This window comes from Mobula birostris, chromosome 29, assembly GCF_030028105.1.
Source record: "Mobula birostris isolate sMobBir1 chromosome 29, sMobBir1.hap1, whole genome shotgun sequence".
Lineage (NCBI taxonomy): Eukaryota > Metazoa > Chordata > Chondrichthyes > Myliobatiformes > Myliobatidae > Mobula > Mobula birostris.
In genome coordinates this window covers 17460405-17487668 of record NC_092398.1, presented here as the reverse complement: position 1 = coordinate 17487668, position 27264 = coordinate 17460405, and the positions used below count along the sequence as shown (strand labels likewise).

General features: G+C 47.2%; 1 protein-coding gene across 3 annotated transcripts in view; it reads left to right on the top strand.

Moving 5' to 3' along the window:
• Positions 1 to 13687, top strand: part of flcn (folliculin) — a 35908-nt gene extending 22221 nt beyond the window's left edge. Inside the window, exons 10-12 of one of the 3 annotated variants that reach the window (XM_072246888.1) lie at positions 2589 to 2717; positions 11781 to 11883; positions 12865 to 13687. In XM_072246888.1, the coding sequence (XP_072102989.1) occupies positions 2589 to 2717; positions 11781 to 11883; positions 12865 to 13072 (440 nt within the window). In that variant the 3' untranslated portion in view covers positions 13073 to 13687. The remainder of the gene's footprint in view (positions 1 to 2588; positions 2718 to 11780; positions 11884 to 12864) is intronic. The other 2 variants (XM_072246889.1, XM_072246890.1) reach the window with 2 other exon arrangements.
• The last annotated feature ends 13577 nt before the right edge of the window (positions 13688 to 27264 follow it).

Genomic DNA, 27264 nt, shown 5'->3' with positions numbered 1-27264 from the left:
GGTGCAAAGGGACTTGGGGGTCCTCGTGCAGGATTCCCTAAAGGTTAACTTGCAGGCTGAGTCGATGGTAAGGAAGGCAAGCGGGCGTTCATTTCGAGAGGACGAGAATAGAAAAGTAAAGTTATAATGCTGAGGCTTTAAAAGGTATTGTCAGACCATATATGGGGGATTGTGAGCAGTTTTGGGCCCCGTATTGAAGAACGGGTGTGCTGGTATCGGAGAAGGTCCAGAGGAGGTTCATGAGAATGATTCCAGGTCACCATCATCATCATGATCTGCCATGTCAAATGATGTGGGTGATTGTGGTCTCAAGACTGTGATTGTTCTTGGCAAATTTCTCTACAGAAGTGGTTTACCATTGCCGCCTTCTGGGCAGCAGTGTCTTTACAAGATGGGTGACCCCAGCCGTTGTCAACGTTCTTCGGAGATTGTCTGCCTGGCATCAGTGGTCGCATAACCAGGACTTGTGATGTGCACCGGCTGCTCGTGCGGCCGTCCACCACCTGCTCCCATGGCTTCAGGTGACCCTGATCCAGGGGTGGGGGTGGTGCCGACGTGCTAAGCAGATGCTACACCTTGCCCAAGGGTGACCTGCAGACTTGTGGAAGGAAGGAGCGCTTTACACCTCTGGTGGTAGAGACATATCTCGACCCCGCCACTGTGGTATGGAAGCATTAATGTACGAGGAACATCTGTTGGCTCTGGGTCTGCACTCACTGGAGTTTAGAGTAATTGGGGGGGGGGGGTGGAGAAATCTCTTTCAAACCTATCAGTTATTGTAAGGCCTAGACAGAGTGTGCAAGAGATGCTTCTAATAGTAGGAGGGACTATGACCAGAAGGTACTGCCTCAGAATGGAAGGATGTCCCTTTAGAACAGAGATGAAGAAGAATTTCTTCACCAGAGTGGCGAATCTGTGAAATTTATTGCCACTGATGGCTGTGGAGGCCAAGGCACTGGGTATATTAAAGTGGAAGTTGACAGTTTCTTAATTAGTCAGGGCATCAAGAGTTTCGGGGAGAAGGCAGGAGAGGGGAAAATAAATCGGCCACAATCTAATGGTGGAGTAGACTCGATAGGATGAATGGCCTCATTCTACTCCCACGGCTTATGGTCTTATTCATAGAGGGTATTTGGAGGCAAGTGGGGATCAAGGGTTGAATGTTGATTTTTGGCTGGTGAGCAATTGGGGCTGTGGGGAATGTGGATACCTGATATTTCACTTCTCTCTTCCCCTGCCCCCATACCAGAGGGGGGTGTGTGGTTGGGGGTGGGGGGAATTGGTCCGATAAATGTGAATTGGAGAAAAAATATAGAACGGAAGAGGAGTCCAACATGGTGGGGTGGGGTGGGTGGAAGCAGGCCCTTTGCCAATCATGATACCAATCCAAGCAAGCTATTCCATGTTCATATCCCTCTCTGCACTTCCACGTTCCTACCTGAGACTTGGAATGCCTCCACCACCACCCCGGCAGCACATTCCAGCTACTTGCCCTCTGTGTCTGAAGTCACCTTGTCCTGCACATCTCCTTTGAGCTTTTCACCTCTCTCACCTTGAATTTTTTTGCTGTCCAGTATTAGACGTTTTCACTTTGGGGGATAAAGATCCCACTGCCTGCTCTGTCTATGTGACTGTCATGATCTTATAAACCTCTATTACGTCTTGCCTCAGCCTCTGCCATTCCTGTGAAAACAACCCAAGTTTGTCCAACCTTTTCTTTTGGCTCATGCCCTCTCATCCAGGCAGCACCCTGGTGAGCCTCCTTTGCACCCTCACAAAGCCTCCACATCCTTCCTGTAACGGAGGCGACCAGAACTGAATGCAATACTCCAGGCGTGGCCCGACCAGAGATGCGCAGCTTGTCCTGATCCTGACTTCTTACTGATCCTGGCATCTTGAGCCTTAACCTGAGAGCATTGGGCAGGGGCTGAAATGGTGCACTTTAAACTGTGGTGACGGGAGAGGGTGAAGGCACTAACCTTTCAGTCCTGAGCAGGGTCAGGTCGCTAAAGCCTTTGCCCTAGGGTATGGGTTAAGGTAGAGATATTGAAGTTTCACCCCTGGGTAGTGTCACGTTTGGGATCCTGACCTTTGGCTGGTGGGTGGTGTCAGAGCTTTGAGATATGGGCCTTTAAGTCCTGGGTGGAGGGTCAGGGTAAAGATGTTGATCTTTTACCCCAGGGAGTTGTGAGAGGGTTGGGACGTTGACCTGTCATGCCTGGGTGGTGGGATAGGGTGGAGACATTGACCTACAGTACCATTTCTGGACTCTAGGAGATTTTTTGGAAACTGGCCTATCAGTTCTGGGTGGTGACATTGACATTTCACCCCAGCGAGGGTAATAACATTGTCTTTTCACCCCTGGGTGGTGGAAGATTGTTGGGACATTGACCTTTCACCCCAGGGAGGTGCTAGAAAATCGACACTGACCTTCCGCCCCAGGGAGCTGGAAAATGGTTGGATCAAGCGTTCCTCACACCTGCGACACCTCGTCTTGTTCACTCCCCCACCATTAGTCGAAACAGAGAGGTGGGAAGGGGCATTGTGAAAGGCCAAGCTGACCCCTCTTCCTCCTCCTGGTTTGGCAGAGTTCTGTGTGGTGGTGGATGTCCGGCCCCTCCACTCCCCATCGCCCACGGTGACCGGCCACGGCGACCAGGACCCCCTTGGCAACTACGACTTTACCGTCAGCAGCAGTGCCATGGTGACCGATCGAGGTAAACTTTCCTCCAGTCTCTCCCCTTTCCCCAATCTGAGTTTCCTAAGGGATGGAGGGAGGGAGGAGGAAGAGGTGGCTGGGCCAAGGGGCAGGACGAGGGAGGGGGCAGGTGGAGCTGGAATGAGGGGCGGGGATAGGGAAGGAGTGTATATGTAAGGAATGTTTCTCAGGATGGAGAAGGATGGGCAGTAGAATTAGGACAGAGGGTGCATCCTAGACCTGTTTCCCAACAGGGACAGTGTCAGGGAGTTGGGGAAAGGGCATTTGGGAATGTGGAGGAACTATTGGGGTTAGAGTTAGGAGAGGAGTGTAGCCTTCATCAATTAGGGGACTGAGCTCGGTAGCCATGAGGTAACATTTCAGCTTCATAAAATTTAGATCAAACCATACTTGGGGTCCATGTTCATTGAACCCAAGTTGATAGGGTTGTTAAGCTGTGTAGTGTGTTCATTAATTGGGTTCAAGAGCTGTGAGGTAGTTTGCAACTCTAAAACTCTGGTTGGACCAGACTTGGAATATTGTGTTCACTTCTGGTCGCCTCATTACAGGAAGGATGTGGGGACTTTAGAGAGGGTGCAGAGGAGATTTACCAGCATGCTGCCTGGATTAGAGAGCGTGCCTTATGAGGATAAGATGAGCAAGCTGGGCTTTTCTCTTTGTAGTGAAGGTGGTGGAGGTGACCTGATAGAGGTGTATAGGGTGATAAGAGGCATAGAGTGGATCGCAAGAGACATTTTCTCAGAGTGTTAGTGGCCAACGTCAGAGTACATTGTTTAAAGCACGGGTTCCCAACTTTTTTTATGCCATGGACCTATACCATTAAACATGGGGTCCTGAACGCCAGGTTGGTAACAGCTGGTTTAAGGTGAGCAGAGCAAAGTATTGGGACGGGGGAATGTTGGAGGTCAGATTTTTGTTTTACACGGAGAGTGATAAGTGGAGTGATAAGGCAGAAGCTGATACATTCTTTCGTTCATTATGTGCCGTGTCGTACGAGGTGGGTGATCATGTTCTTTCCATGACCATGATTGTTCTTGACAAATTTTCCTATAGAAGTGGTTTGTCATTGCCGCCTTCTGGGCAGCGCCTTTACGAGATGGATGACCTCAGCCATTATCAAAACCCTTCAGAGATTGTCTGCCTGGCATCAGTGGTCGCCAAGCCAGGACTTGTGATATGCACCAGCTGCTCATATGACCATGCACTCCCCTGGCTTCACATGACCCTAATCGGTGGGCTAAGCAAGGTGACCCACAGGCTAGCAGAGGGAAGGAGTGCCTTGCACCTCCTTTGGTAGAGATGTATCTCCATCCCACCACCCATGCTGGTGTATTAGGGTTATTTAAAAACTCTTAGGCACACGGATGTAAGAAAAATGGAGGGTTTTAGTACTGGGTGCAGAGATGCCCACAGCACAGAAGCTGTTTCTGGACAAATGCTTGAATGGGCAAGCCAGAGAAGTAGTTGGACCAAGAATTGGTGGATGGATTAGTAGCAATACCTATTGAACAGTGTAGAAATTGTGGGCTGAAGGGCCTGTTTTTATCCCAAGGTTTACGACTGTTAAGGCCTCTGCAGCCCCTGTCATCGATATTTATTGCTTTTTTTTTGTATTTGCACAGTTTGTTGTTTTTGTGTGCATTGGTTGTTTGTCCATCTGTGTATGTGTGCAGTTCTTTGTTGATTCTATCGTGTTTCTTCGTATTTGCTGTGAATGCCCACCAGGAAATTAATCTCAGGGTAGTATATGGTGACATTTATGTACGTTGATATTAAATTTACTTCAAATGTTCATTTAATGTCAGCGAAATATATACAATATAGATCCTAAAATTCTTTTTCTTCGCAACCATACATGAAAACAGAGGAGTGCCCCAAAGAATGAAGAAAGTTAAATGTCAGAACCCCAAAGCCCCCCCAGCTCCCCCCTCCCATGTATAAGCAGCAGCAAAGCAATGAACCCACCTCCCCCACCAGCAAAAAAAAAGCATGGCACCCCCCAAGCGTGCAGCAAAGCATCAATAAAGACCCAGCCCCCCCCCCCCCCCCAAAGGCTACTTGTTCACCTGGTAATTTGACTTATCACAGGCTGTGTCTCTCCCCAATAAGGGAAAAGGAGGTGTCCCTCTTTTTATAGCAAGAAGGGAGACATAACAACTCACTGATTTACAATGTTAAGAGTCCTGGGAGATGGAAGATTGAAAGCAGCAAGCTGGCTGCTGGCTGTGTGCCCAAAGAACTCAGGTCTCTGGGCACACAGCCAGCAGCCAGCTTGCTGCTTTCATTCTTCCATCTCCCAGGACACACCGGATTCCTCCGGCAGCACCGACCACGGATCTGTTCCCCTCCAGAGCCACAAAGTCCCGAAACTCTGAAGGCGCGCTAGTCTTCTAGGCCGCGTCCTTGGGTATATCGAATAGCGGCCAGTTGTGAGACCCCGAGAGTGGGTCCCATTCCCGCAAAGAACCAAAGTCAGCGAGTAACTGCAGGAGAAGAACCCTGGAAGGAGGAAAAATTGAGATATTAAAGACAGAAATAGAGCTGTTTCTGAAGATGCAAGCAAGGAGTCGCTGTTAGGTGCCATCATCTCTCCTAAGCTGCACCCCTGAGTGCTTTGAACTTTGATCTCTGGTATCGGATGGGTTTCTGTACCAGAAGTGTTTTTGGGTGGCATTGAGTTGTAACAATTGTAGTTGGTTTGGTATTACCACATGTACTGAGGTGCAATGGCGAAGTTTGTCCTGTATACCACCTGTACAGATCGTTTCACCACATCAGTGCAACGAAGAAAAAGCAATAACAGAATGCATACCATTTATACAGATCAATTGATTACATGGTATATTAAGGGAGTACAACAAGACTGAAAGGGTCCAGGGAAAATTTACAAGGATATTGCCAGGACTGGATTTATCAGGAAAGGTTGAATAGGTTAGGATTTTATTCCCTGGAGTGCAGGAAAATGAGGGAAGATTTGATAGAGATGTACAAAATAGAGGGGTTCATTTGTTCGTTATGTGCCGCAGCGTATGACGAACGCAAATACAGCATTAGCATTCGTTTCGCGAGGACTAGAATATAAAAGCAATGACATAATGCTGAGGCTTTATAAGGCATTGGTCAGACCACACTTGGAGTATTGTAAGGAGTTTTGGGTCCCATATTGAAGAATGGATGCACTGGTTTGGAGAAGGTCCAAAGGTGGTTCATGATGGTTGTTGTCGTCATCATTGTCAGGTGTCGTGTCATATGACGTGGGCAATCATGGCCTCAAGAATATGATTATTCTTGGCAAATCTTTCTACAGAAGTACTTTGTCATTGCCATCATACCTGTCTTGCCCCGCTGCTGCCCCATCCCCCTCTGGTCTCCCCTTGCTTCCACATCCCAAAAAGGCAACATCCATCATCAAAGATCTCCATCATCAACGCCAAGCCACCTTCTTGCTGCTACCATCGGGCAGGAGGTAGAGGAGACTGAAGTCCCACATCACCAGGTTCAGGAACGGCGATTTCTCTTCAACCATTCTGTTCTCAAACCAACTGGCACAACCTTAATCACTACCTCAGTACAGCAACACTGTGACGACTTTGCATGCAGTGGACTTTATTTTCTTTGTTCTGTGTCGCTTCTTCCAAAAAAAATGTGTGATTTTAAAAATGAGAAAATCTGCAGATGCTGGAAATCCAAGCAACGCACACAAAATGCTGGCAGAGCTCATCTATGGAAAAAAAAGTACATTTGACGTTTCGGGCCGTGATCTTTCAGCAAAACTGGAGAGGGAAAAAAAAGATGAGTAGATTTAAAAGGCGGGGCAAGGGGAGAGCGAAATGCAGGGTGATGTGAATCTGGGAGGGGGAGGGATGAAGTAAAGAGCTGGGAAGTTGGTGAAAGAGATACAGGGCTGGAGAAGGGAGAGTTCGATAGGGAAGGACAGAAGGCCATGGAAGAAAGAATAAGTCGGGAGGCACACCAGAGAGAGGTGATTGACGGGCAAGGAGATAAGGTGAGAGAGGGAAAAGGGATGGAGAAAGGTGAATGGGGGGGGGGTTATTACCAGAGGTTTGAGCAATGGGTGTTCACGCCATCAGGTGGGGGGCTACCCAGATGGTATAGAAACATAGAAAATAGGTGCAGGAGTAGGCCATTTGGCCCTTCGAGCCTGCACCGCCATTTATTATGATCATGGTTGATCATCCAACTCAGAACCCCACACCAGCCTTCCCTCCATACCCCCTGACCCCCGTAGCCACAAGGGCCATATCTAACTCCCTCTTAAATATAGCCAATGAACTGGCCTCAACTGTTTCCTGTGGCAGAGAATTCCACAGATTCACCACTCTCTGTGTGAAGAAGTTTTTCCTAATCTCGGTCCTAAAAGGCTTCCCCTCTATCCTCAAACTGTGGCCCCTCGTTCTGGACTTCCCCAACATTGGGAACAATCTTCCTGCATCTAGCCTGTCCAATCCCTTTAGGATCTTATACGTTTCAATCAGATCCCCCCTCAATCTTCTAAATTCCAACGAGTACAAGCCTAGTTCATCCAGTCTTTCTTCATATGAAAGTCCTGCCATCCCAGGAATCAATCTGGTGAACCTTCTTTGTACTCCCTCTATGGCAAGGATGTCTTTCCTCAGATTAGGGGACCAAAACTGCACACAGTACTCCAGGTGTGGTCTCACCAAGGCCTTGTACAACTGCAGTAGTACCTCCATGCTCCTGTACTCGAATCCTCTCGCTATAAATGCCAGCATACCATTCGCCTTTTTCACCGCCTGCTGTACCTGCATGCCCACTTTCAATGACTGGTGTATAATGACACCCAGGTCTCGTTGCACCTCCCCTTTTCCTAATCGGCCACCATTCAGATAATAATCTGTTTTCCTATTTTTGCCACCAAAGTGGATAACTTCACATTTATCCACATTAAATTGCATCTGCCATGAATTTGCCCACTCACCCAACCTATCTAAGTCACCCTGCATCCTCTTAGCATCCTCCTCACAGCTAACACTGCCACCCAGCTTCGTGTCATCCGTAAACTTGGAGATGCTGCAATTAATTCCCTCATCCAAGTCATTAATATATATTGTAAACAACTGGGGTCCCAGCACTGAGCCTTGCGGTACCCCACTAGTCACCGCCTGCCATTCTGAAAAGGTCCCATTTATTCCCACTCTTTGCTTCCTGTCTGCTAACCAACTCTCCACCCACACCAATACCTTACCCCTAATACCGTGTGCTTTAAGTTTGCACACTAATCTCCTGTGTGGGATCTTGTCAAAAGCCTTCTGAAAATCCAAATATACCACATCCACTGGTTCTCCCCTATCCACTCTACTAGTTACATCCTCAAAAAATTCTTTGAGATTCGTCAGACATGATTTTCCTTTCACAAATCCATGCTGACTTTGTCCGATCATTTCACCGCTGTCCAAATGTGCTGTTATCACATCCTTGATAACTGACTCCAGCAGTTTCCCCACTACCGACGTTAGACTAACCGGTCTATAATTCCCTGGTTTCTCTCTCCCTCCTTTTTTAAAAAGTGGAGTTACATTAGCCACCCTCCAATCCTCAGGAACTAGTCCAGAATCTAACGAGTTTTGAAAAATTATCACTAATGCATCCACTATTTCTTGGGCTACTTCCTTAAGCACCCTGGGATGCAGACCATCTGGCCCTGGGGATTTATCTGCCTTCAATCCCTTCAATTTACCTAACACCACTTCCCTACTAACATGTATATATTGTATTGTTCCTCCAACCTAAATGTGGAGTCCAAACGACAGTAGAGAAGGCCATGGATTGACATATCGCAATGGGTATGGGAGGTGGAATTAAAATGGGTGGGCACTGGGGGATCTGGTGGTCGGAGCATATGTGCTCGTCAAAGCAGTCTCCCAGTCTACGTTGGGTCTCACCAATATACAGGAGGCCACACTGGGAGCACAGGACAGAGAATATGACCCCAACAGATTCGCGGGTGAAGCGTTGCCTCACCTGGAAGTATTGTTTAGCGCCCTGGATGGTAGTGAGAGTGGGGGTGTAGGGGCAGGTGTGGCACTTGTTCTGCTTGCAAGGATAAGTGCCAGGAGGGAGAGCAGTGAGGGAGGGATGAATGGACAAAGGAGTCATGTACGAAGCGATCCCTGCAGAGAGCAGAAAGTGGGGGAGAGGGAAAGATGTGCTTAGTGGTGGGATCTCTTTGGACATGGCAGACTATACCTCCTCCCACCCTGTTACTTGTAAAAGCACCATCTCCTTCTCTTAATTCCTCTATCTCTGTCACATCTCCTCTCAAGATGAGTCTTTTCATTCCAGAACAAAGGAGATGTCATCCTCCTTCAAAGAAAGGGGCTTCCCTTCCTCCACCATCAATGCTGCCCTCAACCACATATCTTCCATTTCACGTTCGTCTGCTCTCACCCTATCCCCCTATCACCCTACCAGGGATAGGGTTCCTCTTGTCTTTTCCTCACCAGCCTCTGTGTCCTGCACATAATTCTCCCTAACTCCCGCCATCTCCAGTGGGATCCCACCACCAAGCACATCCCTCACTCCCCTCCCTCCACTTTCTGCTTTCCGCAGGGATCGCTCCCTATGTGACTCCCTTGCCCATTCGTCCCTCCCCACTGATCTCTCTCCTGGCACTTATCCATGCAAGTGGAATAAGTGCCACACCTGCTCCTACACCCCCCCCCCCCACTTTACTACCAATCAGTGCCCCAAGCAGTCCTTCCAGGTGAGGCGACACTTTACCTGTGTTTCGTGCTCCCGGTGTGGCCTCCTGTATATCCGTGAAACCCGACATAGATTGAGCGAGCACTTCACCGAGTCTGCCAGTAGCCATCCATTTAATTCCACTTCCCATTCCCAATCAGATATATCAATCCATGGCCTCCTCTATTGTCACACTTGAGGAGCAGCAACTTGTATTCCATCTGGATAGCCTCCAACCTGATGGCATGATCATTGACTTCTCAAACTCCCTTCACCTTTCCCCATCCCCTTTCCCCCCCCCCCCTCAGCTCATTTCTTTCCCTGCCCATCTCCTTCCTCTGGTGCTGCACTCCCCTTACCTTTTTTTCCATGGCCTTCTGTCCTCTTCTATCAGACTTGCCCTTCTCCAGCCCTGTATGTCTTTCACCAATCAACTTCCCAGCTCCTTACTTCATCCCTCCCCCTCCCGTTTTTACCTATCACCTCGTGTGTCTCTCTCCCCTCTCCAACCTTTTAAATCTACTCAGCTGTTTTTTCTCCAGTTCTGCTGAAGGGTTTCGGCCCAAAACGTCGACTGTACTTTTTTACCATAGATGCTGCCTGGCCTGCTGAGTTCCTCCAGCATTGTGTGAGTGTCGGTTGTGATTAATGTTGTTCTTTCTTTGTGAATGTTGTGTCTGTGGTTCTCTGTGTCTGTGAAGCTGCTGCAAGAGAGTTTTTCTTTGTACCTGTGCAATGTGGCACGGTAGCGGAGCGGTCGGACTCTTTTCGCTTTACAGTACCAGCAACCCAGGTTCAATTCCCGCTGCTGCCTGTAAGGAGTGTGTGCATTCTCCCTGTGACTGCGCAGGTTTCCTCCCACGGTTCGATGATGTTCCGGTTGGTAGGTCAATTGGTCATTGTAAATTGTCCCATGATTAGGCTCAGATTAAATTGCGGGATTGCTGAGTGACGTGGTTTGAAGGGCAGGAGGGGCCTATATTCCATGTGGTATCTCAAGAAGTAACTAAAAATAAATAAAATCAGTGATAGATTAAACTATGCAACACTCAGAACACGCTGGAGGAACTCAGCAGGTTGGGCAGCATCCGTGAAACGATCAGTCGATGTATCGGGCCGGAACCCTTCTTCAGGACTCAAGAGAGAAGGGGCAGAGGCCCTATAAAGAAGGTGGGGGGAGGGTGGGATGGAGAAGGCTGGTAGGTCCAGGTGAAAAACCATTAATTTGAAAGACAAACGGGTGGGGGAGGGGAAGCAGGGAGGTGATAAGCAGGAAAGGTGAAGAAGGAATAGAGGAAAACACAATGGGTAGTAGAAGGAGGCGGAACCATGAGGGAGGTGATAGGCAGCTGGGGGAGGGGACAGAGTGAAATAGCGATAGAGGAAGGGAGGGGGAGGGAATTACTGGAAGTTGGAGAATTCAATGTTCATATTAAGGGGCTGGAGACTACCTAGACGGTATATGAGGTGTTGCTCCTTCAACCTGAGTTTAGCCTCATCGTGACAGTAGAGGAGGCCATGTATGGACATATTTGAATGGGAATGGGAAGCAAAGTTGTTGAAGTGGGTGGCTACCGGGAGATCCTGTCTGTTGTGGCGTTCCTCTATCCCTATTTCACTCTGCCCCTATTTTCCTCTATGCCCGACCTGCTGCGTTCCTCCAGCGTGTTGTGAGTGTTGCTTTGACCCCAGCATCTGCAGAGTATTTTGTGCTTAGATGAAAGTGGGTGATGTGGAAGGTGGTTGGGGTTGGGTGGGTTTTGATGTGAACAGCTGGGAGAGGATAGATGGAAGAGGTCAAGGGCTGAAGAAGGAGGAATCTAATGGGAGAGGGCTGTGGACTGTGGAAGAAAAGGAAGGAAGGGGGCACTGGAGGGAGGTGATGGGCAGGTGAGGGAAAGTGAAGAGGTAAGAGGAGGACCAGAGAAGGGAATGGAAGGAAACCAAGGGGAAGAGGAGAAATAACCAGAAGTTGGAGAAATCGATGATCATGCCATCAGATTGGAGGCGACCCGGACAGATTATGGGAGAAGAGGAGGAGGGCACGAAGGGGATAATGGGTGAGGATAAGAGAAGGGGTCAGAGGGGAGCTAGAATAGAGAAAGAGAGGAAGGAGGGAGGGTGGGGAAAGAATTCCTCCAGCATTTTGTGTGTGTGTGTGTGTGTGTTGCTCGAGATTTCAAGCATCTGCCTTAAGGGGGCTGCCGTCAAGTCAGATGCAGCGTCCGGCAACGGGGAGAAGCGCGTTCTCAGTCTGGGTTAGAGTGCCCCCCCCCCCGTGAGTGCCTCTCCAGCTCTGACCCTCGCCTGTGCTGTGACTCCCCCACCCCACCCACAGGTCCCACCATCCTGAGTAAACTGGAAGCTGCCCTGAGCAACGAGAGTTTGTCGGTGGAGGTGGTGGATCAGTGTCTCATCTGCCTCAAGGAGGAGTGGATGAAGTGAGTGCTGAGGGGACGGAGCGGGGTGGGAGGGAAGGACTGGGGTGAATGGGAACAGTGGGGTTGAGAAATGGGTGGAGGGAGATGAGAGAGATGTGGGTGGAGGGCGTGGGGAATGGTTAACCGCCCAGTCCTCTGGGTCTGGCAGGAGGACCAGTCAGTCCCCTGTCCTCTGCACATCGGCTTGGGTACCTCCCTGATTGTGTGTGTCTCTCACCCATTCGCTCTCTCCTCCCTTGTGTATGAGCTCTGTCTGTCCATCTGTCTGTCTCTGTCTCCACCCAGCCCCGGTTACCTGGAACTGTCTGTCCTGGGGTTAGGAGGGGTGGGTGTCAGCCCTTGGTGCTGGGCTGGGCATTGGGGTGTCTGTTCCCTGCAGGGAGGTGTCTGCATGGCCAGAGGGCATTTGGTGGTCTGGGTATACATGGGCCAGGGAAACACACCAAGCACTGTGCTGTGAGAGGCTGGGGAGGAATGGGCAGCCTGAGGCATTAATGAAGATCAACTCTTAATTTTGTCTGCATTCTTCACCCCTCCCTCCCTCTCTCGCCTTCCCTTCTGCTCCTCTCCACTCCATCTCTCATCCTCCTCCTGTCCTCCCTTTCCCTTTCACTCTCACATGCTCCTCTTCCTCCTCCATCACCTCTCACCCTCGTTCCCTCTCATACCTCACTTGGTTTCCCCTTCCCTACTCCTCCTTGCTACCTCTTTCCTCCCCCCCCCCCACTTACGCTCTGGTATTTTCTCTCTCTCATTTTTCTCTCCCCCTCCCACCCCACTTTTTGGCCGTCCTTCACTTGCCTTCCATCACCTCCACATTTCGCCCCTTCCTGTCTGTTACCCTCCCTTCCACTCTTCTGCCTCTTGCCCTCCCTCCTTCCCCCTTTGCCTTCTGTTCCCGTCTCCAACCCTGGGTCCCGACCTCCCTTTCTCCTTTATAACCCCCTTCCTCACCCACTGCCCCCCGACCCTCCCCCCCAGTAAGGTGAAGGTGCTGTTTAAGTTCTCCCGGGTCGATAGCCGCCCCAAGGAGGACACGCAGCGGCTCCTCGCCGCCCTGGGAGCCAGCGACGAGGACAACGTCAAGCTCCTGAAGTTCTGGATCACCGGACTCAGCAAGACCTACAAGTCCCACCTCCTGTCCAGCGTCCGGGGCGGCGCCCTGACCCCGACTGAGGCCCGCAATTAGCGGGTGGACCCAGCGGGGCAGAGGAGATTGGGTGGGGGATGCAGAGGAGAGCGAGGAGTGGTGTAAGGGAATTTGCATTAACATCAGTGGGGACACTGTCGGTGACACAGGGCGCTGCAGGAGAGGGGTCACTGAGGGAACTGGATTAATGTCTGTGGGGTTACAGTCAGTGACAGGACGCTGGGGAGAGGGTTCACTGAGAGACTGTGTGAAGGAGCTGGATTAATGTGAGTGATGGGGGCGGGGGGAGGGGAAGAGGGGTCACCGAGTGAGGGAGCTGGATTAATGTCAGTCCGGATACAGTCAGTGACACAGGGCTCTGAGAGGGACAGACCACTGAGGGAGCTGTATTAATGCTAATGAGGATACTGTCAGTGATGCAGGGAGGGAGGCAAGTCACTGAGGGCCAGTGGAAGGGAGCTGAATTAACGTCAGAAACTTTGGCTGCTGAGGCCATTCTGCAGAAGGCGGAAGTTTCGGTACTGGATACTACTGATGCACCTTCAATACAGGGACTGAGAGTTTGAATGTGTGTTTTCAATGACAATTTTGCTGTTAGTGTGTAATTAACTTTGTATTTAATATTTTCATCATTAAAGCCAGTGTTCTACTGAATCTGTTAGTCGTAGAAAAGCCCATCCAGTCTGTGCTGAACCATTTAAACTGCCTACTCCCATCACCATGCACCGGGACCAAGGCCTTCATACCACTTCCATCCAAGTACCTATGCAAACTCCTCTGGAACGTTGAAATCGATCTCAATTGCAACTCTGTCCTGGCAACTCGTTCCACGTTCTCACCATCCTCTGAGTGAATGGGGATCAGTCCTGCAACATCCCGAAGAAAAGACAAGGCGACGGGGGATCTGAGCGTCAAATTCACGTTCAGATTTATTTATTTATTACATTTTATTTTAAAAAAACTATTTATTAGATACAGCACTAAACAGGCCCTTCTGGTCAACTGAGCCTTGCCACCCAGCAATTTCACCCCTAGCCTAATCACAGGAGAATTTACAATGACCAAGCAACCTAGCAACTGATACATTAGGGGAACCCGGTGGACACCCATGCTGAGACTGGAGTAATGTTAAACATCTTAGAGGACGCCAAACTCTGACGCTCCAAGTGTTGTGCAAACTGCTGCGTCCCATGTATGTTCCCATGTAAACATAGAGCAAAATGCATTGTTCTGCATGAGCAACCATCATGTTGTACGGGACACCACAGTGCTTGGCGGAACAATACAAACAACAAAATAGCAGCAAATCAATAAATATATCCTCAATAATAAATCAGTCCTGCTGAAGCGTCTGCACTTGGAACGTCAACTGTTTATTCCTCTGCATAGATGCTGCCTGACCAGCTGCGTTCCTTCAGCATTTTGCGCATGCTACTCTGGATTTGCAGTTTCTGCAGAATCTCTCGTGTCAGCGACAGGCAGACGTCCCCCTTTCCGCCCTCCCACTGACCCACCCTTTCAAATACAAAGGCAGGTCCCCAACCTCAGAATAGCAGCTTCTGGGCCTTCCGACTCTAAACTTTGACCTTCGACCATTGGTATTGACCCTGAGGACTGACTGACGGTGGAACCCGAACTCCAGGCCTTGCAAAAGGTGGCATAGCACTGGAGCGTCAGCTAGCTCCATCATATTATATGAGATAATATATTGAATTATATAATATTAAATTTTATAGTTAGATCATGACTTAATAGAACATAGAATAGTACAGCAGAGTACAGGTCATTCAGCCCACATTGGTGTGCCGACCCTCAAACCCCCCCACCTTAAATTCCTCCATATACCTGTCTAGTAGTCTCTTAAACTTCACAAGTGTATCTGCCTCCACCACTGACTCAGGCAGTTCATTCCATGCACCAACCACTCTCTGAGTGAAAAACCTTCCTCTAATATCCCCCTTGAACTTCCCACCCCTTACCTTAAAGCTATGTCCCCTTGTATTGAGCAGTGGTGCCCTGGGGAACAGGTACTGGCTATCCACTCTATCTATTCCTCTTAATATCTTGTATACCTCCTTCTCCTCTCATCCTCCTTCTCTCCAAAGAGTAAAGCCCTAACTCCCTTAATCTCTGATCATAATGCATACTCTCTAAACCAGGCAGCATCCTGGTAAACCTCCTCTGTACCCTTTCCAATGCTTCCACATCCTTCCTATAGTGAGGCGACCACAACTGGACACAATACTTTAAGTGTGGCCTAACTGGAGTTTTATAGAGCTGCATCATTACCTCGCAACTCTTAAACTCTATCCCTCGACTTATGAAAGCTAACACCTCATAAACTTTCTTAACTACCCTGTCTACCTGTGAGGCAACTTTCAGGGATCTGTGGACATGTACCCCCAGATCCCTCTGCTCCTCCACTCTACCAAGTATCCTGTCATTTACTTTGTACTCTGCCTTGGAATTTGTCCTTTTAAAGTGTACCACCTCACGCTTCTCTGGGTTGAACTCCATCTGCCACTTCTCAGCCCACTTCCGCATCCTATCAATGTCTCTCCGCAATCTTCGACAATCCTCTACACTATCTACACCACCACTAACCTTGGTGTTGTCTGCAAACTTGCCAACCCACACTTCTACCCCCACATCCAGGTCCTTAATAAAAATCAATATAACATACCAGGGGTGATTGATAAGTTCGTGGCCTAAGAGGAGTCAATTTTAGAAAGCCTGGCACATTTATATTTTCTACATTTACGCACTTAGTCCAGCGGTTGTGGAGCATACGGATTCCTTCTTTGTACAAGTTGGCGTCTTGGACCTCCAGAAAGTGATCCACAGCAGGGGTGATTGATAGGTTCGTGGCCTAAGGTAGAAGGAGATGTTATTAACTTAACACTTTCTGCATAATCACGCAGAGTTGAACTGTATGTGGATGTAACGAGAGCTGTATAACTCATCTTCTTCTACCTTAGGCCACGAACTTATCAATCACCACTGCTGTGGACCACCTGGAGGTCCAAGACGCTCTCGTTACATGCACGTGCAGTTCAACTTTTTGAGTGATAATGCGGAAAGTTTGAAGTTAATTACTCATCTCCTATCTTAGGCCACGAACCTATCAATCACCTCTGCTGTGAACCACTTCTACAAAGAAGGGATCTGTATGCTCCACGACCGCTGGACTAAGTGTGTACATGTAGGAGGAGACTATGTTGAAAAATAAATGTGCTAGGTTTTCTAAAATTGACTCCGCCTACCTTAGGCCACGAACTTATCAATCACCCTTGTATAATATATATGTTAGTACCTGAACAAGCAGTGTTGGAGATCCTTAGTAGGTCAGGCAACTTCTGAAGAGGGAGATAATATAATATAATAATATAAATATATAATATTTTATAATATATTAAATCATATAACGTATATTAAATAATATAACATTATACAATATAAAATATTAAATAATGTAATATTACATATATTATTAAAAAATGTAACAGTATGTTTTATAATATAATATATTAGTATAATACTAGATAATATATATAATATAAATATATGATATTGGATATGCCGTGTTCATGGGTTCATTAAGTTTTGGCTCTGCTTCCTTTTCGCACTGGTAATCTGAAACGAGCTGCGTGCTACGCGCACCCTCTGGTGGTCAGGGCGGAATTTGTAAGGGTCAAGTCAAAGTGATGTTTTATTTTTTTAAAAAGCAAAATTCGGAATAACTTCGTTTGTCGCACGTACATCAAACATAGAGCGAAATGCGTCAATTTGCGGTAATGACCAACATAGTCCGAGAGTGTGCCGGTGCGGAACCCGCAAGCGTTGCCAGCTTTCCAGTGCCAACATAGCATGCCCACAACTTACTAACACTAACCCGTACGTTTTTGGAATGCGGGTGAAACCAGAGCACCCAGAGGAAACTGACGCGGACATGTGGAGGACGCACAGTCTCCTTTCAGAGAGCGGCGTAACTGAACCCTGATCCATTCTACTGCTAGCGGAGTAAGCCGTTCCGCTAACCGCTACGATACCGCGCGGCCCTATGTGCAAATATGCACAGTGATTGGAATTGTCCCGAAAAGTCGACTGTTTATTTCTTTCCACGGATTCTACCTGGTTTGCTGACTTCCTCCAGGAGAAAAGTGTGCGTGTGTGTGTTGCTCTAGGTTTCCAACACTTACAGAATCTCCTGTATCCATTTTAGTGCAGAGTGATCCTGGTGTTAAGGAAATTAGGATTTTGCCGGTTCAAGAACCGAATGGTTGGAGGGAAGTAGCATTTTCTGAACCTGTCGGCGTGACATTACAGGCTTCAGGACGCCCTGCCCGATGGGAGATGCAAGAGGATGTCAAATGCAATCTGTTTTTAATTAATGCATTAATTTCGATAGATATACAGCACGGTAACAGGACTCTCTTGCTCGCGAATCAGCGCCGCCGAATAACATGCACGTGATCAAATAATTGGCTAACCCGTACGAATTTGGAATGAGAAGAAAGCGGAGCAACTGGAGGAAACCCACGCAGCTCCGGGGAGAAAGTAAAGGCAGAAGCAGAGGGAGGTGAAGTTAACGGAAAAAACAGAAAAATGAAAAGAAAAATCCTCGTTCGAAGACCAAAAAATATCAGGTGTTCTAAGGCTTTGCAGTAAGTGATTTATATTCCAGGCTGTTTGCAACCGTGAAGGGGAAGCTCCATGGAACGCGTATGAGGAGATTCCAGCGCTTTGGGACCAGTGGCTTAGCGACGCCGGCTATTGAACAATTTAAACTTCATTAAGGTACAGAAATATGCGGAAGCCCCACAGACAGAAACGCGAGGCGTCCGGAGATGAGAGCGTAATACCATAAGATATAGGAGCACAAATGGGCCATTTGTCTCATCGAGTCTGCTCCGCCACTTCATCATGGCTGATACAGTCTTGCCTCTCAGTCCCAGACTCCAGCTATCTCAACGATTCCCTTCATGCCCTGGCCAAACAAGAATCTATCAACCTCTGGCTTAAATATACATAAAGACTTGGCCTCCACAGCTGTCTGTGGCCAAAAGTTCCACAGATTCACCACTCTCTGGCTGAAGAAATTCCTCGTCATATCCGTTCTAAAAGGACGGCTGTCTATTCTGAGACTGTATTCTCTGGTCTTGGACTCTGCCACCATAGGAATCTCCCTCTCCTCATACACTCTATCAAGGTCTTTCACCTTCCGATAGGTTTCAATGAAGTCACCCGTCATTCTTCTGAATCCTGGTGAATGCAGCCCTGGAGCCATCAAATGCTCTTCATATGACAAACTATTCACTCCAGGAATCATTGTCGTGAACCTTTTTCGAACCATCTTTAGTTTTAGCACATCCTTTCTAACATAAGAGACCCAAAACTGCTCACAACACTCCAATTGAGGCCTCACCAGTGCTTTATGAAGTCTCAACATTACATCCTCGCTTTTATATTCTAGTCCTCTTGAAATGAATATCAACATCGCATTTGCCTTCCTTACCACAGGCTCAGCCTGCAAATTAATCTTTAGGGACTCCTGTACAAGGACCCAAGTCACTTTGAGCTTTTAGAAACTAGCCAACTTTTTCATTTCGTCTTCCAAACGTTTCCAGACACAGTATTCCAGCCGCCATTTCTTTGCCCATCTCCTAATCTGTCTAAGTCCGTCTGGAGCCTCTCTCCTTCCTCAAGACTATCCACCCCTCCACCTATCCTCATAACATCGGCAAACTTTGCAAGAAAGCCATCAATTCCACCATCCAAGTCATTGACATATAAATGAAAAGGCATCAGTCCCAACACAGACCCTGTGGAACACCACTGTTCACCGGCAGCCTATCAGAAAAGATGCCCTTTATTCCCACTCATTGCCGCCTGCCAATTAACCACTGCTTTATCCGTGGTAGGATCTTTCCTGTAATACTACAGGCTCGTAGCTTGTTAAGCAATCTCTTGTGTGGCACCTTGTCAAAGGCCTTCTGAAAATCTAAGTACACAACATCAACCAATTCTCCTTGGTCTAACCAGCTTGCTGTTTCTTCAAAGAATTCCAACAGATTTGTCAGGCAAGATCTTCCCTCGAGGAAACCATGCTGACTGCGAGCTATTTTATCATGTGCCTCCAAGCACCCTGAGACCTTATCTTTAATAACTGACTCTAACACCTTCCCAACCACAGAAGTCAGACTAATTGGCCTATAGTTTCCTTTCTTCTGCCTCTCTCCCTTCTTGCAGAATGGTGACGTCTGCAATTCTCCAGCCTTCCGGTACCAGTCCAGAATCTAGTGATTCTTGAAAGATCATTACTGATGCCTCCACAGTCTCTTCAGTCACCTCTTTCGGAATCCTTTGGTGTACACCATCAGGGCCAGGTGTCTTATCTACCTTCAGACATTTCAGTTTCCCAAGATCCTTCTCTCTACTTATGGTAATTTCACACGCTTCACAACTCCTGACAACTGGGGAATTCAACCATATTGCTGATGTCTCCCACAGTGAAGACTGATGCAAATACCTATTCAGTCGACCGCCTTTTCTTTGTCTCCTATTACTTCCTCTCCAGCATTGTTTTCTAGTGGTCGGACATCCACTTTCACCCCTCTTTTACACTTTATGTATCTGAAGAAACTTTTGGTATCCTTTTTGATATTATTTGCTAGCTTCCCTTCGTATTCCATCTTTATTGTCTTGATAACTTTTTTAGTTGCCTTTTGTTGATTTTTAAAAGCTTTCCAATCCTCTAATTTTCCACTATTTTTTCTCTATTGTATGCCGTCCCTTTGGCTTTTATGCAGGCCTTGAATTCTCTTGTTAGCCACAGTTGTGTCATCTTTCCTAGAGAATACTTCTTCCTCTTTGGGATGTATATACTTCGTGCTTTCCGAACTGCTTCCAGAAATTTGAACCATTGCTGCTCTGCCATCATCCCTGCCAGTGTTCCTGTCAAATCAATTCTGACCATCTCCTTTCTCATGCCTCTGTAATACCCTTTACTCCACCGCAAACTGATACATCTGACCTTAGATTCTATTTCTCAAATTTCAGGGTGAATTCGATAATCTTATGATGACTTACCCCAGTGGTTCTTTTACCTTAAGCTCTCTAATCAATTCCGGTTCATTATACAGCACCCAGTCCAGAATGGCTGATCCCCCCGTGGGCAATCACCTATCCTGCCTGGTATCTCTACTGTTCTAGCTGAGGAGATATAAAGACGGGATGGAGAAAAAACTTAACCTAGAGATTTTATTTTGCTTTCTCTACTGTAGCTTCTCTTCACTGAAGTCTTGGAAAGTGAAAGCCTCAAGATGGTCACTCTGACTCTGTCCACTCACTGAACGGCAGTTGCACTTTCCATTGACTTACTTTAATGTGCTCTTGCTAATCAATCTCCAATGCCGAATGGTCGCTGGGTAGATAACGTCTTTGCATAAAGGAGTGATTTTGCTGTCTGTTGTTTTTTTCTGAATCTATCACCGGTTCTTGTGTGGTGATAGTCTTCCCCTGCAGCAAGCAAAATAAAGGCACATCATTGACCCATACTGAGTTGCTTTTTTTTTGCTGCAGTATAAGACGTAGCAAAAAGGTGCACAACAAGATGTTGATCAGCATGATGACTTTGGGAAAGTAATTGTTTTAGAGTCAGGTGGAACTGACGTCGATGCTGCGTAGCCTCATCCCTGACTGGAGTGGGACCAACATTTCAAGTTAAGTTCACTTTTATTGCCATTCAACCATACAGATGTATACAGCTAAACGAATGGTCGTCCCTCCGGGGCCAAGGTGCAAAACACAGTAGATAAAGTCACACACAGAACACTTCGAATTAATACTGCCATAAAAACAAAGACTCACCACACAATTCTCCGGATTATGTCTCTCTCCTTTAAATCCCTGGACTTGTTCGTCAATTTCAGGACTTTTACCACTAACTAACCTTCATCAACGTGGCCCATCATTGCATTACATGGATTACGAGCTCGGAATTGCATTTCGAATAAAATGACGCCGGGGACAGAATATGAACTTCAACCCATCGTAATTGCGCTTTTTGAAAAACAGATCTAGCAAGTCCTATTACGTTTTACTGTAGTTCCTCTCCGGACAACTTAAGTTAAAAGGTTTTACAAGTATGTGAACAGCAAGAGGATAAAACGTCAGAGAATAAGCGTGACAGTGGAACCGGAGGAGATAGCAGAAGTACTTAATGAGTACTTTGCTTCAGTATTCACCTCGGAAGCTGATCTTGGCAATTGTAGGGATGACTTACAGCGGACTGAAAAGCTTGAGCATGTAGATATTAAAAAAGAGGATACTTTGGAGCTTTTGGAAAGCATCAAGTTGGATGTCACCGGGACCGGACTAGATGAACCCCAGTCTACTGTGGGAGGCGAGGGAGGAGATTGCTGAGCCTCTGGCGATGATCTTTGCATCAGCAATGGGGTTGGGAAATGTTCCGGAGGATTGGCGTGTTGCAGATGTTGTTCTATTATTCAAGAAAGGGAGTAGAGATAGCCCAGAAAATTATAGACCAGTGAGTCTTACTTCAGTGGTGGTAAGTTGATGGAGAAGATCCTGAGACGCAGGATTTATGAACTTTTGGAAAGACATAATAAGATTAGGAATAGTCAGCATGGCTTTGTGAAAGGCAGGTCGTGCTTTACGAGCCTAATTGAATTTTTTGAGGATGTGACTAAACACATTGATGAAGGTAGAGCAGTAGATGTAGTGTATATGGATTTCAGCAAGGCATTTGATAAGGTACACCATGCAAAGCTTATTGAGAAAGTAAGGAGGAATGGGATCCAAGGGGACATTGCTTTGTGGATCCAAAACTGGCTTGCCCACAGAAGGCAAAGAGTGGTTGGAGATGGGTCATATTCTGCATGGCCGTGGTGTGCCTCAGGGATCTGTTCTGGGACCCCTACTCTTCTTGATTTTAAGAAAGGACCTGGATGAGGAAGTGGAAGGATGGGTTAGTAAATTTGCTGATGACACAAAGGTTGGAGGTGTTGTGGATGGTGTGGAGGGCTGTCAGAGGTAACAGCGGGGCATTGATAGGATGCAAACTGGGCTGAGAAGTGGCAGATCGAGTTCGATTCAGCTAAGTGTGATGTGGTTCATTTTGGTAGGTCAAATATGATGACAGAATATAGTATTAATGGTAAGACTCTTGGCAGTGTAGAGGATCAGAGGGATCTTGGGGTCCGAGTCCATAGGACACGCAAAGCTACTGCGCAGGTTGAATCTGTGGTTAAGACAGCATACGGTGCATTGCCCCTTCATCAATCGTGGGATTGAGTTTAGGAGCCGAGAGGAAATGTTGCAGATATATAGGACCCTGGTCAGACCCCACTTGGAATACTGTGCTCAGTTCTGGTCGCCTCACTATAGGGAGGATGTGGCAACCATAGAAAGGGTGCAGAGGAGATTTACAAGGATGTTGCCTGGATTGGGGAGAATGCCTTATGAGAATAGGTTGAGTGTACTCGGCCTTTTTTCCTTGGAGCTTTGGAGGATGAGAGGTGACCTTACAGAGGTGTATAAGATGATGAGAGGCATTGATTTAGTGGATAGTCAGACGCTTTTCTCAGGGCTGAAATAGTTAGCACGAGAGGACACTGTCATTGTCCGATCCGTGAAGTCCTCATTCCGGTTCACGGTCCAGTCTGTGGACTCAGGACTCCGGGTCCTCCAGCTGTCCCTTGTTTCGGTTGGGTTAATCATAGGCACCTGATTCCCATCTTGGGGCTTGGAATATAAGTAGCCTTGGGGTCGAGTGTGGGCTGCTGGTTTGTTTTGTTAAGATCCCCTGGGAGCAACCTGCCGGTGGAAGGTTAGAGCGGCTACTTGCCATCTTTAGGCCGCGTTGGAGAACCACCACTTCATGCAGCCTTGCTGTCGGTAGTCGGAGTTTTCTTTGCTGTATGGATTCGGCTGTTTCCCGGGCCAGCTGAGTGGGCCATCAGCCACTCCGAACTAGGTAGGGATCCGACTGTTTCCATAGCCAGCCAAGGTTGCTGGCCATAACTGCGACTTGGAGCAACCCTGATGCAGAGATGGAACTGTCTGTCATTCTTCGGTGTTTGTCTCTTCTTGTCCTCGCCTCCGTGGGGTAAGTTATCCCGTTCTGCCGTTGCCCTGCGGGGGGATCTGTCTTGTCTTGTTCTCGCCTCCGTGGTTTAAGTCAGGCCGTTCCGCCATTGCCCTGCGGGGGGACCTGTCTTGTCTTGTCTTTGCCTCCGTTGGGTAAGTCCGACCGTTCTACCGTTACCCGACGGATGGACCTGTCCCAACTTGTTGTGGAGATAAAATTGAGTCCCGGCTTGTCTAAGGATAAGTCCCGGCTCTATGTCTATGTACTGTCCATTCTCATGTTAGTGTCGTGTTAAAGATGAGTCCTGGCTTTTCGAAGGGTAAGTCTTGGCTCTATTTTGATGTACAGTTCCCAGTCTGTCTCCGAGCTCCAGCCTCCGAGTTAGCAGCATCAAACCTCAAGACCCCAGCCTGCAGCCTCAAGCCTCGAGACCCGAGACCCGAAATATGTTGGTCTTTATTTCTATAGGATTTCATTAAAATATAGCTGTATATACGGCCTTTTATGGAACACCAGAACAAGTGAACTCAATATTGCTTCCTTACCTGATATAAAGGTTAATATGCGTCAGCGGGCGTGCAGTGACTTTCCGAACATGGGAGCATTCAGTAATGGAGAGGTTCTATTGTGTAGGCTTCTTTTCCTCTGAGGTTCTAAGAAGGAAAAGCGATCTCAAGTTCAAGTTCAAGTGTAATTGTCATTCAACCATGCACATGAATACGGCTGAACGAAACAGCGTTTCTCCAGGGCCAAGGTGCATAACACAGTGCCAACAGTCAAACACAGCCCACAACAGGACCAAGCCTGTACAGTTCTCATTATGATCTTTGGCGTGTTTCTTTAAGGCTACAGTTATGACTGCTTCTACTGCCAATCGTGAGAGCATTCCAGAATCATACCAGGCCGTGTAAAAAAGCCATCTGCTGCGCATGTCATTTAATCTCTCCCTCGCATCCCTCCCCCGCCCCCCCCCCCGCAACTTAGCTCTATGTCCTCCACATAACCTTTCTACCTCAAGGAATCCTTAGAGCTTCTACAAATATGTTAAGAGCAGAAGGATTGCAAGGGACAAAAGTGGTCCTCTGGAAGATCAGAATGGTGGTAATCTATGCATGGAGCCAAAAGAGATGGGGCAGACCCCAACTGTTTTTTTTTTTTTTTGCATCTGTATTTATACAGATTGCAGAGGAAGAGGTGTTCGCTGTCTTGAGGAAAATTATGGTGGGACAAATCCCCAGGGCCTGACAAGGTGTTCACTCGGATCCTGTGGGAGGTAAGTGCAGAAATTGCAGGGGTCCTATCAGAGAATTTTAATCATCCTTAGCGACTGGTAAGATACTGGAGGGTAGTTGTTGTTCTGCTGTTTAAGAAGGGCTCTACGAATGAGCCAGGAAACTATAGGACGGCAATAGTAGGAACGTTATTGGAAGGTATACTAAAGAACCCAATATTTGAGCATTTGGAAAGACAGGGAATGATTAGGTACAGTCAGCATAGCTTTGTGTGTGGTAGGTTGTGTCTATCCAATCTTATAGTTTCTCAAGGAAGTTACCAGGAAAGTTGAGGAAGGCAAGACAGTGGATGTTGTTTACATGGACTTTAGCATGGCCATTGACAAGGTCCCAATTGGAAGGTTAGTCACGAAGTTTCATTCGCTAGGTATTCAAGATGAGGTAATAAATTTGATTAGACATTGGCTTTGCGGGAGAAGTCAGAGAATAGTAGTGGTAGATAATTGCATCTCTGACTGGAGGGCTTGGTGCTAGGTATGTTGTTATTTGTAATCCATATCAACGACCTGGATGAGAATGTGGGGAACTGGATCAGCAACTTTGTGGATGACACTGGAGGTGTAGTCGATAGCAAAGTAGACCATCAAAGCTTGCAGCGCAATCTGGACCTGCTGGAAAAATGGGCTAAGAAATGGCAGATAGAAATTAATGCAGACAGCTGCGTGTTGTTGTACTTCAGTGGGACTAACGAGGGTCGATCTTACACAGTGAATGACAGGGTACTGCGGAGTGCGGTAGAACAAAGCGATCTAGGAATACAGGTCTATAATTCATTGAAAATGGTGTCATAGGCAGATATGATCGTAAGGAAAACTTTTGGCACTTTGACTTTCATTGATCGAAGTATTGAGTACAAGAGTTGGGGTGTTATGTTGAAGTTGTATAAGATGGAGGTGAGGCCTAATTTGGAGTATTGTGGCAGGAACGATGTAAGTAAGATTGAAAGAGTAAAGAAAGTTTACAAGGGTGTTGCAGGAGCTGGGGGACATGAATTATAAGGAAAGATTGAATAGTTTAGAACTTTATTCCCCAGAACGTGGAAGACTGAGGAGACATTTGATAGAATGCAAAGTTATGAGGTTCATAAATAGTGTAAATGCAAACATTCTTTTGTTCCACTGAGATTGGGCGGGACTACATCGAGAAGTCGTAGGTTAGGGATGAAACGTGAAGGGGAGCATCTTCACTCAGAGAGCGGTGAGAGAGAGGAGGAAGCTGCCAGCCCAAGTAGGGGATGTGATTTTGATTTCAATGTTTAAGAGGTTTGGATAGGTGGATGGATGGGAGGGGGATGGGAGGGGTATGGAGGGCTATGGTCTGGGTGCAGGTTAATGGGATTAGGCAGTTTAATTGTTTAGGAAAGGACTAGATGGGCCAATAGTCCTGTTTCTGTGCTGTAGTTTACTATTTCTATGTGACTTCATGACTTACGTCTGCCCCGTGACACTCTCAAGCTTCCGGTATGCTGCTGGTGTTTTTCACAGTGAATGAAGACGGACGCAAAATACTTACTCAGTTCCTTCGCCATTTTCTTGTCCCCGACTGCCACCCCTCCAGCGTCATTTTCCTAAGTCTACTCTCGCCTCTATCTTACGTGACATTAATTTAATTTACAGCGTTGATCAGACAAGCGGTGGATGTAGTAGCAAAGAACATTTCCCAGGCTAATTGCTGGGGTTTTATGTGGTAAATCTTAATTAAACTGTAAAATAAAAACCACGTTTCTCTCCACATAGCTAATGTATGCGATCACTTCTTTGTCACCTGCACTTTCCTGCTTCATTGCTGTTCGCAATGTGATATTACAACTGAATTAAGGTAGCAAATTTGCCATTACATGGATATTCACGGAACAGATAAGATGTTGTAAATGCTGTTAGCGTCACATACGTCCGTACTGTCGCAACACCTTAGGACCTGGATCAAATATAAAACATGTGTAAAATATAAAAATAATACCGCTTGATATCAGAGCTGAACTAAAGCAACAAATCTGCGATTACAGGGACATTCAAAGGTTCATCTTATTCTCAAGGTATGCATGTACAATACAACTCTTATCTTTGTCTCTTTCTCCGTAGATCCGTGAAATACAGAAAGACGATGCGTTTTTGATGAAAGAAAAGACATCAACTTCCCCCTTCCCGGCACGAGAAAGAAAAGATACAAAAATCGCAGATCCCAAAATCCCCACTCCTTCACACGCAGAAAAAAGAAAACAGCGACAGTAACAATCCCAAACCTCCTCATCTGCAGAAAAAAAATACAGCGACCATGACAATCCCCGACCCCCTCACTCGCAGAAATAAAAGCAGTGACATTCATAAAACAGAAAAAATATTGAATCAAACTCTCCAAGAAGACCACAACGTCGGCGTAGGGATTGGAGGCTTTCGTATCTCAATGTCCTGAAGAGTTATGTTGATTGGAGTCAGGGCCTTGTGACTTGGCTCTTCGTACGGTCACCCAGGATAAACAGGTCAAAGGGCAAGAAGCCAGCCGAAGAGTGGCCCACCGGTCCTCCAGGTTTGGGGGTTCAGCTATTGGCTAACAACACTAACAGCTGCTCAAAATAAAATTGTAACGGAATCAGCAATAAAGATTCCTCTTACGTGGCCAAGAACAGACCGAAACGGGGCTGCACGAGGACATACCCGATCAAATCTTTTCCATGAACGGCTTCCAGACCGTTTGGGCTGACCGGAAGTGCACTGAGAGCGGTTAACAACCGGGCCCCAGATCCGGGTCATATTACGATCGAGGAACGTGTTTGTAGAGCGGATATTGAACTTTTTGCTGATGGACCCCGGCCATATTCCACAGTGATA